Source organism: Camelus dromedarius, chromosome X (genome assembly GCF_036321535.1).
Source record: "Camelus dromedarius isolate mCamDro1 chromosome X, mCamDro1.pat, whole genome shotgun sequence".
In the NCBI taxonomy this organism is placed as follows: Eukaryota; Metazoa; Chordata; class Mammalia; order Artiodactyla; family Camelidae; genus Camelus; species Camelus dromedarius.
In genome coordinates this window covers 74,609,424-74,625,443 of record NC_087472.1, presented here as the reverse complement: position 1 = coordinate 74,625,443, position 16,020 = coordinate 74,609,424, and the positions used below count along the sequence as shown (strand labels likewise).

The 16,020-nt window shown below is 35.1% G+C and overlaps 1 protein-coding gene across 4 annotated transcripts in view; it reads right to left on the bottom strand.

Moving 5' to 3' along the window:
* The window catches only part of PHF8 (PHD finger protein 8), an 84,446-nt gene that overhangs the window by 7,682 nt on the left and 60,744 nt on the right, over positions 1-16,020 (bottom strand). For all 4 annotated transcript variants that reach the window (XM_031445123.2, XM_031445125.2, XM_010985566.3 and 1 more), the window contains one exon: positions 9,924-10,019. In XM_031445123.2, coding sequence (XP_031300983.1) covers positions 9,924-10,019 — 96 coding nt within the window. The remainder of the gene's footprint in view (positions 1-9,923; positions 10,020-16,020) is intronic.

Sequence of the window (16,020 nt, the reverse complement as noted above, 5' to 3'; positions counted from 1 at the left end):
ACATTTATCTGATTGCCAACCATACTCCCTACCTCTGAGCCGCCCCAAGGTGGTCTCATTGGTTTTCCTGCTTCTAGCTTTTTACAAAGCCAGATTTTGCTTCCTGTTAGGTAAACAGCTAATTCACAAATGCCCAAAGTAAACAAGTACACACTGATTAAAGGCTAGAAATTAATTCCCCTGACTTGGCATGTAAAGTTGTCTATGTTCTGCACCCTACCTACCTTCCCAACCTTATTTCCACTCCCATATTCTCAGCTTCTCCAGACAGAATGGCTTCCTTATTATGCCTCCAGAACACATACAGCTCATCCTCTCTCCCTGTGCCTTCATCCTTACCATCCACACTTCCTGGAGTACCCTCTTCCCTTTTGTCTACCTTTCAAAACCTGCCTGTTACTCAAAAGTAAGCTGAAATCAACCTTCTGCGTAAAACCTCCAGGATGTCTCGGGTTCACACTGACCTCTTCCTCCCCTGAACCTATGACATGGACAAGTCACTTAATACATAGCACATACCATCTTGTCTCATTCTCTAATGTTGACGTGTGTTATTTTTGTCTAATAACCAGGCTATAAGTTCCTAAAGATCTTACTGTATAACCTTTTTATAATGCTTTAACAACCTTGAATCAAAAAATAGTTACTCATCCCACATTTTACATAGGAAGTGTATTTCAGGATAACCAAACAGCCCCACATGATGAGGGAATGCTCTTCTTTACAGAAGAATGCCAGCCAATAAATGTGGAAGGAATGACAAAATTAGAAAAATCACAGGTTTAAAAGCCCTAATGAAACAACTGATTCTAGGGAACTGGATATTCACATAGCTCCAAAGTATTACCTCACAGATTACTTGACAGTCCTCAAGGGGAAAAAAAAAAAAAAACTAGCTTTTACAATAGCGAGATCAGGAGTTCACCCCCTTAACCTAAGTATTAACCTTATTGTCACTAACAGTGAGGCAGCCAACTTCATGTGACTTCTAATGCAATGCAGTGGGAAATTTACAGCATCACCTGGGAAGTAATTTTGCCAAAGACCTAACATCAAGTAAGCAGTTCGTATTACTTCCAGTTTTTAGGAAACAAAAATATTTTTTTTAAAAAAGTTAAATGACAACACCACTAGAAAACAATCATCCTACAAGATAACTGGCCTGGTTTCATTAAAAACACAATGTCACAAGGAAGCAAGCAAACAAATCTAGAAGGTAGGATGTGCTACAGGACAATTATACCAGTCTTTATAACAAATCAATAGGATAAAACAAAAAAGCGCGGGACTGCTCTAGATTAAGAAACTCAAAAAACATGAGAGCTAAATGCCGTATGGACCCTGTTTCAATCCTGATTTAAACAAAAACACTATAAAAACATCTTTTTTGGTTAGATGATTAAGGAAATTTGATTATGAACTTAGTATTAGATAATATCAAGGAATTATCAAATTATTATTAATATTGTTACGTGTGGTAACAGGATTGTGGCTATGCGGGAAAGCGTCCATATTTTTTAGAGTTGTATACTGAAGTACATGGTGGGGTGGGGGAGGGAAAGACACTATCTGATATTTTCTTTAGACAATTTTGAAAAAAAGAAGAAAGTAATAGATCAATCAAATATGGAAAAATCTTGACAACTGTTGATTTTCAGTGGTGGGTGTATGAGAATTCATTCAAGTAAATGAAAAAGTCAATGTCACAGAAAAAGAGGCAGTGGAGGTAACTGACTTGGATTTAAAGATTCCTTGGTTGGTTAGCTATTATTATTATAAAGGAGAGTTTCTGTATAAGCAGTATGTAGATTCTAGAACAGAAAATTCAGGAGGCTAAAGTCCTTTCTTTAAAAAGGTGATATTTTACTTGTTTAAAAAATGAAATGGCCAATAAGCACATGAAAAGATACTCAATATTGCTAATTATCAGGGAAATGCAAATCAAACCTACAAGGAGGTTATCACCTCATACCAGTCATAACGGCCATCATTAAAAAGTCCACAAATGATAAATGCTGAAGACAGTGTGGGGTAAAGGGAACCCTCCTACACTGTTGGTGGGAATGTAATCTGGTGCAGTCACCATGGAAAACAGTATGGAGATTCCTTTAAAAACTAAAAATAGAGTTACCATATGATCCAGCAATCCCACTACTGGGCATATATCCAGAGGAAACTCTAATTTGAAAAAATACATGCATCCCTATGTTCAAAGCAGCACTATTTACAACAGCCAAGACAAGGAAGCAAACTAAGTGCCCACTGACAGATGACTGGATAAAGAAGTTGTGGTTAATATTATATACAATAAAAAGTATCAAGTTGTGTAAGTGGCCCCCCATCTGTGTGTGTGTGTGTGTGTGTGTGTGTATATATATATATATAATGGAATACTACCCAGCCATAAAAAAGAATGAAATAATGCCATTTTCAGCAATGTGAATGGATCTAGAGATTATCACACTAAGTAAACCAGACAAAGACAAATATCACTTTTATGTGGAATACAAAAAAATGACATAAATGAACTTATTTACAAAACAGAAACAGACTCACAGACATAGAAAACAAACTTATACTTACCAAAGGGGAAAGGGGGTAGGGAGGGATAAATTAGGAGTTTGGGATTAGAAGATACAAACTAGTATATATAAAATACATAACCAACAAGGTCCTACTGCATAGCACAGGGAACTATATTCAATATCTTGTAATAACCTATAATGAAAAAGAATATATATATTTATACATGTATAACTGAATCACTATGCTGTACACTAGAAACTAACACAACATTGTAAATCAACTATACTTCAATTAAAAAAAGACCTGAAGTAAATCTTGCAAAAATGTTAATGTACTATTTTTGGTCATGGATTCTTGGGTGTATTTTATACTATTCTCTATAGTTCTTTATGTGTGGATGTTTTAAAACAAGGCCTCAAATTCTCTGACATTCTTCCTATTGATAGGTGGGATCTATGTTCCCGACTGTTGAATCTGAGCAGGCTCATCTGTAGCCTGTAGAATGTGGTGGAAGTAACACTTCTGAGGCTAGGTCAGAAGAGCCAACTTTAATTTCTGAACTGCTTCCTGGAACACTCACACACTCACACTTAGAGCCGTGAGCAGCCATGTAAGAAGTCTGATTGCCTTGAGGCCACCAGGCAGTGAAGAAGCTAGTCACAAGGAGAGGCCACATATTGGCACTCTGATTGGTACTTTTAGTCTCTGAGAGCTCCCAGCCCAGGGAGGACATGTGAGTTAATGAGATTTCAGATGATTCAAACTCTTGGCCATCAAGTGACCCCAGCCTTCAAATTTTCCCAGTTGAGGCCCCAGACGTCATGGAGTAGAGATAAGGTTTCTCCATTGTGTCCTTTACAAATTCCTGACCTGTATAATAGACGAGCAAGTTGCTGTTTTAATCTGAATAAAAATTAACCTCCCTGATTAGATCTGGGTTTGGGGGAGAAAAACTATGAAAGACATTTTGTGGGGACAGATGAGAAAATCGAATATGGACTGGGTTATTAGAAGATCTTAGGGAATTACTAACTGTACAAAGGCAGTGCCATTACATAGGAGGGTATTCTTATTCTTAGGAGATACTGAAGTATTAAGGGGTAAGATACTATGTTATGATGGCTGAACATTACTTTGAAGTGGCATGGCAAAAACTATAGACAGTGATAACGAAGCAAATATCGCAAAGTATTACAACTGTAGGATCTAAGTATTGAGAATATTTATGTATGCTTGAAAATTGTCATAATAAAAATTTTAAATACTGAATGAGGTTATGAGCTTTTAATAACCAAATGAAATGTGTAGTCTTTGAACAGATCCTGGTTTAAACAATCAAATAATAAAAGATATTTTTGGTATAATTGGCAGAAATTTGAATAAGGATTTGGTATTAAATGATACTATGAAATAAATGTTACTTTACTTAGATGTCATATAATGGTACTATGGTAATGGAAGAAAATGTCATTTTTATAGAGATGCATACTAAACTAATACTTAGTATGTCATAGTGGATGACATCAACAAAAATGGCAAAGTTAAGGACCTCCAAAAATTCACTTCTGAATTAAAACAATGAAAAAACTGGCAAAAATTGTCAGAATGAACTTTTTCAGAACTCTGGAAATTAACCAAAGGCTTAAAGCAACCTGGAGAGCATTTACTGAAGAAAAAGCTGAATCTCAGTAAGAGCAGTGAGCTCTGTGGCATTTCAACTTGCCCTAGACTCCATCCACTTCTCCCCAGCTCAGTGGTAGTCTTGAAAGATAACAGCCTACATTCCCACTAATATAGGGAGCAGAAAGGAGCTGGAGCTTTCTTTCAAAGTCTAGTGCTAAGTTTCTCTCTGGGGGGTTATTTATCAAAAATATTTAAAGGTAAGTGCCTAATGTTATAGCTGCTTAAGGTGATGGATAACAGTTGTGGCAAATAGACTAACCCAAAAGCTGAAAAGGAAAAGCTGAGGAATAAGATATCCACTGGGAATTAGAAAAGCTCCCACATATTTCTGGGAATTCAGAAGATCATATGCAAGCATAGGGGCTTGTGAGCATGATCAGGAAAGACTTGAGAAACTGTAGGCACTCACCTCTGGCTGACTCTTAAGGCTCTGCAAAGCAGGATGTGAAGGCTAAGACAGTTGTAATTTGCCTGCCTGAGTGCTGAAAGCTTGTCCCTAAATGCACATAGAGCCCCTTGTCAAGTGCTGGGAGATTTATTGGTTCCAGGCATTTAAGGAAATTTCTGCCTAATAATTAGCTGACCACTAGGCTGAGTAAAAACTTCTACTTTAGTGACTTTTCTGAACTAATTCTGTAAACAAACAAATAACAAAAAGTAACAACAAAACAAACCCTTGAGAGTAGGGTGAGGGAGCATCTGATTTTGAGAGTTGCCACATTATTTAAAATGTTCAGTATTCAAAAAATTAGAAGATACGCAAAGGAAAAAGGATAGTAATACACAGGGAAAAAATAACGAACAAAAACTCTCCCTTACTTCCTAAACAAAGTTGGACCTACTAGACAAGGACTTTATACCACCTATTTTAACCATGTTCAAAGAGCTAAAGGAGATCACGTTTAAATAACTGAAGTATAAGAATGATGTTTCACCAAATAAAGAATACCAATAAAGAGACAGGAATTATAAAAAGATATTTCATAGACAAGTAGATATTTCAGAGTTGAAAAGTAACTGAAATAAAAATTTTACTAGAGGGTTTCAACAGGAGATTTGAGTAGGCAGGAGGAAGAATTAGTGACCTTGAAGGTAGGTCAATTGAGATTATCGAGTCTAATGAGCAGAAAGAAGAAAGAACGAGGAAAATGAGCAGGGTCAAAGGGATCTGTGGGAGGGGATCAAATTTACTAACATATGCATATGGGAGTCCCAACAGAGAGAGAGAAAAGGGCAGAAGACTATTTGAAGAAATAATGGCTGAAACTTTTCCAAATCTGATTTAAAAAAAATTAATCTACATATCCAAGAAGTTCAACAAACTTCATGTTGAATAAACTCAAAGAGACTACATATCACAACCAAAACCAGAGACAAAAATATCTTGAAATTAGCAAAAGAGAAGTGACTCATAACATAAAAGGGGTAATAAAATTGCCAGCTTACTGATCAACACAAACCATGGAGAAAATTGACACAACATTGTAAATTGATTATACTTCAATAAAAATACATACAAAAAAAAAACACCCATGGAGCATAAAGGAAGTAGAATGACATATTCAAAGTGCTGAAAGAAAACCACCATCAACCAAGAATTTTAAATCCAGCAGAACTACCCTTCAGAAAAGGAGAAATCAGAAGGGGAGGTATAGTTCAATTGGTAGAGTGCATGCTTAGCATGCATGAGGTCCTGGGTTCAATCCCCCATATTCTGTAAATAAGTAAATAGATAAATAAACCTAATTACTCCCCAAAATATTTTTTTAAAAGGAGAAATCAGGAAATCCCTAAATAAACAGAAACAGAAAGTTCATTGCTAGTAGGCCTTCCCTACGAAAAATGCTAAAGGGACCTATTTAGGTTAAAATAAAAGGATACTATACAGTAAATCAAATCCACATGAATAAAGAGCATTAGTAAAGGTAACCACATAGGTAAATATAAAAGAAAGTATAAACATATTTTTTGTATCTCATTTTATCTCCTATCTAATTAAAAAGACAGCTGCATAAAGCAGTAGTCGTAATTCTATGCTCATAGGCACACAATTTATAGAGATGTAGTTTGACAGTAATAAAGTTTAAAAGGAATGGAACTATATAGGAGCAAAGATTTTGTATACTATTGAAATTAAGTTGATATTAACCTAAATTAGAATGGTATAAATCAAGATATTGTTAATCCTTAGGACCATCACTAAGAAAATAACTCAAATATATACATATAGAAAAGAAAAAAAATTAAAATGAGACACTAGAAAATAGCTACTAAACACAAAAGAAGGCAGTAAAGAAGGCACTAGGTGAAAAATTAAAAAAGAAGTAAGACACAGAGAAAATACAAAAATGGACAATGTAAACCCACTTTGTTAGTTATTAGATTAAGTACAAATGAATTAAGTTCTCCAATTAAAAGGCAGAGATTAGCAGAAAGGATAAAAACCATAATCTTACTATATGCTGCCTACAAGATACACACTTTAGATTCAAGACTACACTAATATCAGAAAACAGACTTTAAGACAAAAATTGCTATTAGAAACAAAGAACACTTTATAATGATAAAAGGGCCAATCCATCAAGAACATATGACAACTATAAATGTATATGCACCTAACAGAGGCCCAAAATATATGAAGCAAAAACTGACTGAATTGAAAGGAAAAACAGATAATTCAACAACAATAGTTGGAGATTTCAATACCCCACTTTATCTAATGGATAGGACAATTAGAAGATCAGCAAGGAAACTGAGATGTCATGCTGTCTGAAATTTCCCTTAAGATGCCTTTAAAAAAAAAAAGAATGAAGCAAATAGAGCAAAATGTTAGTTATTAAATCTGAGTGATATGTGTGTTCATGATACTAACCTCTCTAATACTGTGCATATTCGAAATTTTTCATAACAAGTGTGTTATCCTAAAGGAAAAAAATCTACTGATTATTCTTGTGCTTGTAACCATGTTAATTTGATTGATACAGCAGTACAGTATATTTAAATCTTATAAAGCTAATTTCTTCTCATTTACTTTTTTCCATTCTAAAATTCTTTAATCATATCTGTTTACTCCTTTAAATTAATTTTAGAATGAGTTCCCCACAAAATTCCATTAGGATTTTGATTTGGGATAGTGTTAAACATATTATACATTAATTAAATGACCCTTGATAAAAATCAGTCCTTGTAATCAGGCACATGCTACACTTCTACTTATTCAGGCATTATTTTGTTTCTCAGTAATGTTTTGACACTTTCTTCATGTAAGTTTCACTGTATTATGGTTGATACAGACATATGGCAATTCTTGATTCTTGGATATGTGGTTTATATTCAGTGATTATCCAATTTATTGAATTCTCATATTAGTTTTAACAGTTTTTCAGTTGATTCCCTTAAATGTTCTACTTATACACACGTATCATTTCTTTCACTTGTGAAATACTTACTAAACATCTCCCATGTGTCAGGCACTATGCAAGGTGCTACAGATACAATGATGGAAAAAATATACATATATATTTGACTCTTTCTTACTATATAAAAGGGCAATTTGAAAATCTTGAAGATCTACATGGATAAATGGGCAAAGGTCAGAAATAAAATTTATAAAAGAAGAAATTCTAATACTAATACAAACATATAGGAAATGTCTAATCAAAGAAATGTAAATTAAATCACTGAGATATGTTTGCTTGTGAATTACCAAAGATCAAAAAAACAGACTATCTATTAGATAGAGACTACTTGTTTCAACCCAGTATCATTCTCCCTTTCTTGCTTACTAACAAAAAAATCATATCTTTGTGGAACAATGTTTCTAACTAAAAAGTATATTTCCTGGACCTTCTGGCAGATAATCTTGGCCATGTGACATAATTTTAGTCAAAGAGATATTTTTTAAAAAGTAGATCTTAAAATTCCTGGGGGCAGGGGCAGTGCTCGGTAGGCCTGTTGCTTTTTCTTTGCTCTTCCTCTTCCTCCTGACTGCAATTCAGACCCTTCTGCTGGAGGCAAAGCAACCATCTTGTGACCCTGAGGGGATAATCACTCACTAAGGATGCCTGAGAGGTTCCTATTACTCATAGGCAAATACTATTCCTAACTATATGCTCAATGCCTGTGAGGATTCATAAACGAGTACTCTCACACATGGTTGGTGGGAGTGTAAACTAGTAAAACCTTTCTGGAAAACAATTTGGCAACACATATTCATGAGCTTTTAAAACATTCATATTAACAAACTATTGGCAAGTACATTATTTTGATTAAAAGGCAAACAAATTTTAAAGTAGTGTAAATGACCGATTTCAACCATAAAAAGAAAAATGCATAAGAAAAAGGACTAGAAGTAAGTATGTCAAAATGTTAACAGTGGTTGCTTCTGGGTGGCAGAAACATGGATGATTTCTTCTTTATACTTTCCTCTATTTTCCAAATTTTCTACTATGTTAATCAGCCAGAAAGTACAGGAGAAAATAAAATCAGAAAATAGGCCTGAAGAAAGGTAAAAGAGAAATTTGCTGATTGACTCACTAAGAGAACACTTTCCAGGATTGCCCTGCCACCCCACTCCCCCAACCCCAAGCAAATACCAGAAAGGCCAAATAAGACTGGGTAGGGACAGCAGGCCCTTTACTTCCTGGGGAACCATGAGGGTACCACGATGCCAGCACCCTCTGTGGCAAACTGTTGCAGTAATTGCTCTCAGTTTCCTCACATGTCCTTGTGTGCATAGAAGGATTTTGCAGTTCCCACTCTCAAGAGATAGAATCTATTTCTCCACTCCTAGAATCGAGGCTTGGCCATGTAACTTGCTTTGGCCAATGGGACAACAGAAAACATGACACAAGCAGAGGCTTGAAAAGTGCTTGCTCATTGAGGCTTGCCCTCTCTTGCTGCTGGACACCCTCCTGCTACTTTGTGAAAAAGCTTAGACCGGCTTCTTGGTGGATGAAAGGCCACATGGAGGGAGGCCCCAGCCACCCCAAACTAGGTCCCAGACACCTGAGGGAAATCTTTATAGGCCATCCAGCCCCAGCCAACTTGGTCCAGACTAGAACAACAGCTCAGCCAACCTACAGAATCATGAGAAATGATCAACTGTTGTTCTAAGCCACTAAGTTTTGGGTAGTTTGATAAGCAGCAAAAGCTAACTGACACACCTGCCAACGTAAAAATCACCTAGCCAGTGAAATGAATAAAATTCTTTTATTACCCTCTAAATTCCATATTCAACTCAACAAGCATGCTTTCTTCCTTCCTCAGAGATGGCTTCTCAGCCAGTACAGGTGACAATCTAAGGAGTCTTGGGCTTTGCAGAGCTCAACAGTCAGCAGAATTTCTCTCCTTTGACAACAATATTATTATTAAAGGGCCAGGGATGATGGTAGCAGAATGTTCTCAGGAGCCTTAGGCTGCTTGCTGAACTCTGTTCAAGATCTTCCTCTTTTCATCTTAAGTCATGTAATATCAAAAGCAACATGCTCCATTACCTCTGGTTTTGGTGATCTGAATGCATGAACTCTGTCTTACTGATCATTTTTGCTCCAGCACCTAACATGGTACCTGGCACACAGCAGGCACTCAACAAACGTTTGCTGAATAAACAAATGAGTGACTGAATCATGTCTTCCTATATTAAATATCCTACCTACTCCAGTCTATTTTTCCCCCAACCTTCCCCACAGTTTAAGGGCAGAATACTGGATCACCTTTAGGACTCCATGGAGCATCATCTGAATTCTTCTTTTTCTTGGGTCGAGATTTCAAAGCAGGGTCATCGTCGTCAGACTCCAGGGAAGGGTAAACTGCAGTGAGAGGGAAAAGCAGGGTAAACTGAGATCTCATCCATAAGGGTGACGACACAATGATACCAACCCTGAGCTGTTCTTCCCACCCCTCTACAAGTGGACCCTTCACTTCATCCATACTCAACCTCAGGAATCCCTGAATATGCCACAAACTTATGTCTTTCCACTTTTGCACCTTTGCTGCAAATGTCCTTCTCCTAGAATCACCTAACTCTGATTTCACTCACCCAACATCTATTTGGTGAGTAACTTAATGAGTTAACGACCCTACAAAATTCAGCTTTAGGTTCACTTCCTCAAGAAGTCTTCCCTCTTCTTTTAATCTCATTCAGATGCTTCCTCAACTATCCATAGTACCCTGTGCACACCTCTACTGGAGTTGTTATACAGTATTTAAGAGATGATTAGTAAATTTGTCGCCCTCAATTTACTGAGAGGGCTGGGATATGTATTAGTGGACTTTAAACTAGGGGAGCAGAACATAATGCACAGTAGGTGCTCAGTAAGTATTTGCTGAATTCATGGAAAAAGACATGGTACACACATTCACACAAAGGGGGAAAAAAGACAACTTAGGCTCAATTAGGAACAAGATTACTGAAACTGAATGATGTGAAAGACAGAACACACATAAACAAGTATCTTATCCTATATAAATACACACAAACATCCAATTTTTATCATACTCTCCTCACAAACCATATGCAGTATCTACAGGATTTAATGGGGAGATGATCTAGAAAGGTCCTACTGATGAGGTAAAACTCTGCTGCTGCTAAACCTAAAAGAAAAGTAAAGTGAGGGTGAAAATTTCCTAATGACCACTCCCATTCCTCTTTAATGACCAGCTTCAAATTTCTCTAGAATTCTACAAATTTCTCTAGAATTCATCAGAGAAATCCAGTCTCCCATGTCCTTCCAGAAGGGCCTCTTTGTAGGAAAATGGGTCCATTTTTCAGGCCTTCCTCCTTGAGAGAAGAAGGAAAACCTCTGCTTCCTGATTCATTAAAGATTTTTTTTAAAAAAAAAGGGTTGAGGGGTGGGAGAGTATAACTCAGAGTGTGTGCTTAGCATGCATTAGGTCCTGGGTTCAATCCCAAGTACCTCCATTAACAAAAGTAAATGAATAATTTTTTTGAAAAACTAAAAAAATTTTAAAAGAAGGGTCATTAATTGTCCCTAGAAAGAAATAACTACTGATAACAGAGTTGTTTGAGAAAGGTCCCATCCCTACTAGCCCAACGGCTGTCAATGTTATTTGGTTGGGTTTGAAAGGTTTTTCCACCTAAAGGAAAGAAGAAGTGTGGTATTATAGAAAGACCATGAGTCTTAGGATCAGACAATTACTTTCAAATCATGGACTAACACACTAGCTTTGTAGCCTAGGAAAACTTCTGTAAGTCTCACTACTTTCACTCATAAAATTAAAATAATAGATGCTACCTGAGTTGCAAAGTTCTTAGGATTGAGATAATATGCACAGAGCAACATACGAAAGCAATTCCATTCTAAGTTTCAAGTCTTATTCAAGATGAAATAAGATGTAGATAATAATTAATTCTAGACATTTAAAGAAAATATAAGTTAAAATATACATATTAAAAATATAAGGGTGGAAAGAGTGCTGCCCCCTCCCAAAATGATGGAGATGCGAGCTCCGAGAATCTGTCCTTCCTCTGAAGCAACCATTTAGTTGTCAAAACCTGTAAGAATCACATTTTGGGGACTCTGGAATTCAATCAAAAACTTACAACAAGAAAGAGAATGTTTGTGAGGTAGGAAGGGATAGACTGGGAGGTCGAGATTTGTAGATACTGAGAGATATATATAGAATAAATAAACAGGTTTATACTGTATAGAACAGGGAAATATATTCAAGATCTTGTAGTAGCTCATGGTGAAAAAGAATATGAAAATGAATATATGTATATTCATATATGACTGAAAATTGTGCTGTACACCAGAAGTTGACACATTATAAACTGACTATAACTCAATAAAAAAAAATCACACAAAAAAAGAAAGAGAATGCTTAACAAAGAAAAGGCCTGCTTAATTAAGGCATTTAAGGAAAACTCTGTCATAAAATCCCAGCTGACTGCTGAGAAAATGGAATGAATACTTCAGTGACCACATACAACAAGGGATACAGTCTTTGCAAAAATTTTTGGAAATTCATTAAATATATAGGTAACTGTAGCTTATAATAAGCAGTAACAGAGTGGGGAGGAAGGAAAATACGACTTCCAGAGTTACCACATTATAATATTCAAAGTGTCCAGATTTCAACAAAAAAATTATGAGGCATGCAAAGAAATGGGAAAGTGTGTCTCATTTACAGGAAAAAAAAATTGATAAAAACTGTCCGTGAGGAGGCTCAGACATTGGACTTACTATACAAAGACTTTAAATCAACTGTCTTAATTATGATCAAAGAGAATCATGTTTCAATAAAAATGATAGTATCAATAAAGAAATAAAAAATATTAAAAGAAACCAAATAGAAATTTTGGAACTGAAAAGTACAATGGCGTGAATAAAAAATTCACTAGAGGGATTCAAGAGCAGATTTTGAGTAGGCAGAAGAAAGAATTAGCAAACATGAAGAAAAAAATATCCAATCTGATGAGCGGAAAGAAAGAAAAAAAAGAAAAATGAACAGAGGCAAAGGGACTTTTGGGACACTATCAAGATTACCAGCATATTAATGTGGGAGTGCCAGAGGGAGAGGAAAGCAAGAAAAAGGCAGAAAGACTATATGCAGGTACAAGGGCCAAAAACTTTCCAAGTTTTATGAAATACATGAAGACATACATCTAAGAAGCTCAATGAATTCCAAGTAGGATATACTCAGTGATCCACACTGAGACACATTATACTCAAACTGTCAATAAACAAAGACAAGAAAGGAGAGGATCTTGAAAGCAGCATGACAGTAGCAACTTGTCATCTACAAAGGATCCACAGTAAGATTAACAACCTATTCTTTATCAGAAACAACAGAGGCCAGAGGCAGTGGGATGATGAATTTAAAGTGATGAAAGAAAAAGCTGTCAATCAAGAATACATCTGGCAAAACTATTCTTCAAAAACTAAAGCAAATTAAGACATTCTCAGATAAATGAAGGCTGAGTAGTTTGTCATTAGGAAACCTGCCCTTTAAGTAATGTCAAAGAGAGTCCTTTAGGCTGAAATGAAAGGACTTTTAGAGAGTATGAAAAACGTCAGTAAAAGCAACTACAGAGGTAAATACAAAAGCCAGTATTATTGTATTTGTGGTTTCTAACTCCTCTTTTTGTTTTCTGTATGATTTAAAATTCCAATGCATAAAATAATAACTATAAATCTATGTTAATAGGAATGATGTTTAAAGATGTAATTTGTGACAAAAATAACACATATGGGGTGGAAGAGCTGTATAGGAGCAGAATCTTTGTATGCTGTGGAAGCTAGATGGTACTGATTCAAACCAAACTGATAAAGTTAGGACGTTAGTTGTAATCCCCAGGGTAACCACTATGAAAACTGAAAAACATAAAAAAGTAAATGAGTCATTCAATTTGGTATACTACCCCCCCCCAAAGTAAATTACACATAAAAGAAAGCAGTAACTTAGGAAGTGAAGAACAGAAAAGACAAAAGACATTGAAATACATAACAAAACAGCCTAAGTAAGTCCTTCCTGTCAGTAATCACTTTAAATGTAAATAGATTAAACTGAGCCCGCAAAAGGCAAAGACAGGTAGAACGGATTAAAAACATGATTCAACTGTATACTGTATATAAGAGACTTACATTAGGTCTCAAGAAACAACTAGGTTGAAAGTGAAAGCATGAAAAAAGATATTTCATGCAAATAGTGACCAAAAAGAGAGCTGGGGTGACTATACTAGTATCTGAAAAAATAGAATTTAAGTAAAAACTGTTACAGGAGATGAAGAAGGGTATTACATAGTAATAAGAGGGTCATTCAATCAAGAACATATAAAGCAAATATTGACAGAATTGAAGGGAGAAACAGTTCCACAATAATAGTTGGAGACTTGAATTCATCTCACTTTCAATAATGAGTAAGACATCCAGACAGAAGGTGAATAAGGAAATAAAATATTTGAACAACACCAGAAACTAACCAGACCTAATAAACATATATAGAACACTTCACTCAAAAAGCAGTACAATACACATTTTTTTCAAGTACACATGGAATATTCTCCAGGATAGACCATACTCTGGCCTACAAAACAAGTCTCAATAAGTTTTAAAAGAATGAAATCATATAAAGTATCTTCTCCAACAACAATGGAATAAAACTAGAAATCAGTAACCATACTGGAAAATTCATAAATAAGTAGAAATTAAACAACATGCTCTGAAAAAAATCAATAGATCAAAGAAAAAAATCACAAGTGTGATTACTCTGAGATGAATGAAAACCAAAATACAACATACCAAAACGTATGGGATGCAGCAAAAGCAGTGCTCAGAGAGACATTTATACCTATACATGCCTACATTATTAAAAAAGAAGATCTCAAATCAGTTATCTAACTTTACACCTTAAGAAACTAGAAAAAGAACAAACTAAATCTGAAGCTAACAGAAGGAAGGAAATAAAAATTTGAGCAGAGATAAATGAAATAAAGAAAAGAAAAACAACAGGATCAACAAAACCGAAAGCTGGTTCTTTGAAAGAAGATCAACAAAATAGGCAAATATTTAGATAGACTAATGAAGAAGAAAGAGAAGATATGTCTACCTAAAATGAGAAATGAAAATGGGGACACTACTGCAGATCTTACAGAAATAAAAAGGATTATAAGAGAATATTATGAACAATTATATGCCAACAAATTAGATAAACTATATGAAATGGACAAATTCCTAGAAACATACAAATCACCTAAACTGACTGAAGAAGAAATGGAAAATTTCAACAGACCTGTAACAAGTGTAAAGCTTGAATCAGAAATCAAAAGGCTTCCAACAAAGGAAAGTTCAGGACCAAGCATTTAACAAAGAATTAACACCAATCCTTGTCAAACTCTTCCAAAAAATAGAATAAGAGAAAACACATGCTAACTCATTCTATGAGGCCCTGATACCAAAGCTAGAAAAAAGATACTACAGGAAAAGGAAACTACAGACCAATATGCTTTATGAATATTGATGTAAAAATCCTCAACAAAATACTAGCAAACCAAATTCAGGAGCCTATTAAAAGGATTCTATACCTTGACCAAGAGGGCTTTATCCCAGGAATGCAAGAGTGGTTCAATGTAAGACAATCAATCAAACAACCTAAGTGTCCAGCAATGGATGAACAGATAAATAAAATATGAGATATATATATGTGTGTGTATATATATATATATATATATATATGTATATATATATGTATATATATAAAATATTAAACAAACAAATAAAGGAGTCTTATTCAGTCATAAAAAGAAGGAAATCCTACCATTTGTGACAATATGGATGGACCTTTAGGGCATTATGCTAAGTGAAATAAGTCAGATAAAGGCAAATACTGTATGATTTCACTTATATGTGGAACCTCAAAAAAAAAGTCCAAACTCACAGAAAAAAAGATCAGATTTGTGGTTACCAGAGGCACGGGTGGGGAGCAGAACAGGATGAAGGTGGTCAAAAGGTACAAACATCCAATTATAAATAAATAAGTACTAGAGATGTATGTAATGTACAACATGATGACTATAGTTAACACTGCTGTATGGTATATTTTAAAGTCGTTGAAAGAATAGATCCTAAAAAGTTCTCATCATAAGGAATAAAAACCAGCTTTTTTTTCTTTTTACTTATATAATATGAGGGATGTTACCTTATCATGGTAATCATTTCACAACAGATGTAAAGCCAAGTTATTACGCTGTACACCTAAACCCATGCAATGCTATGTCAATTATTTCTCAATAAAATTGAAAAAAATGATATTTTTCAAAATTGTGTGAAGGCAAAGATTAAAAGTCAT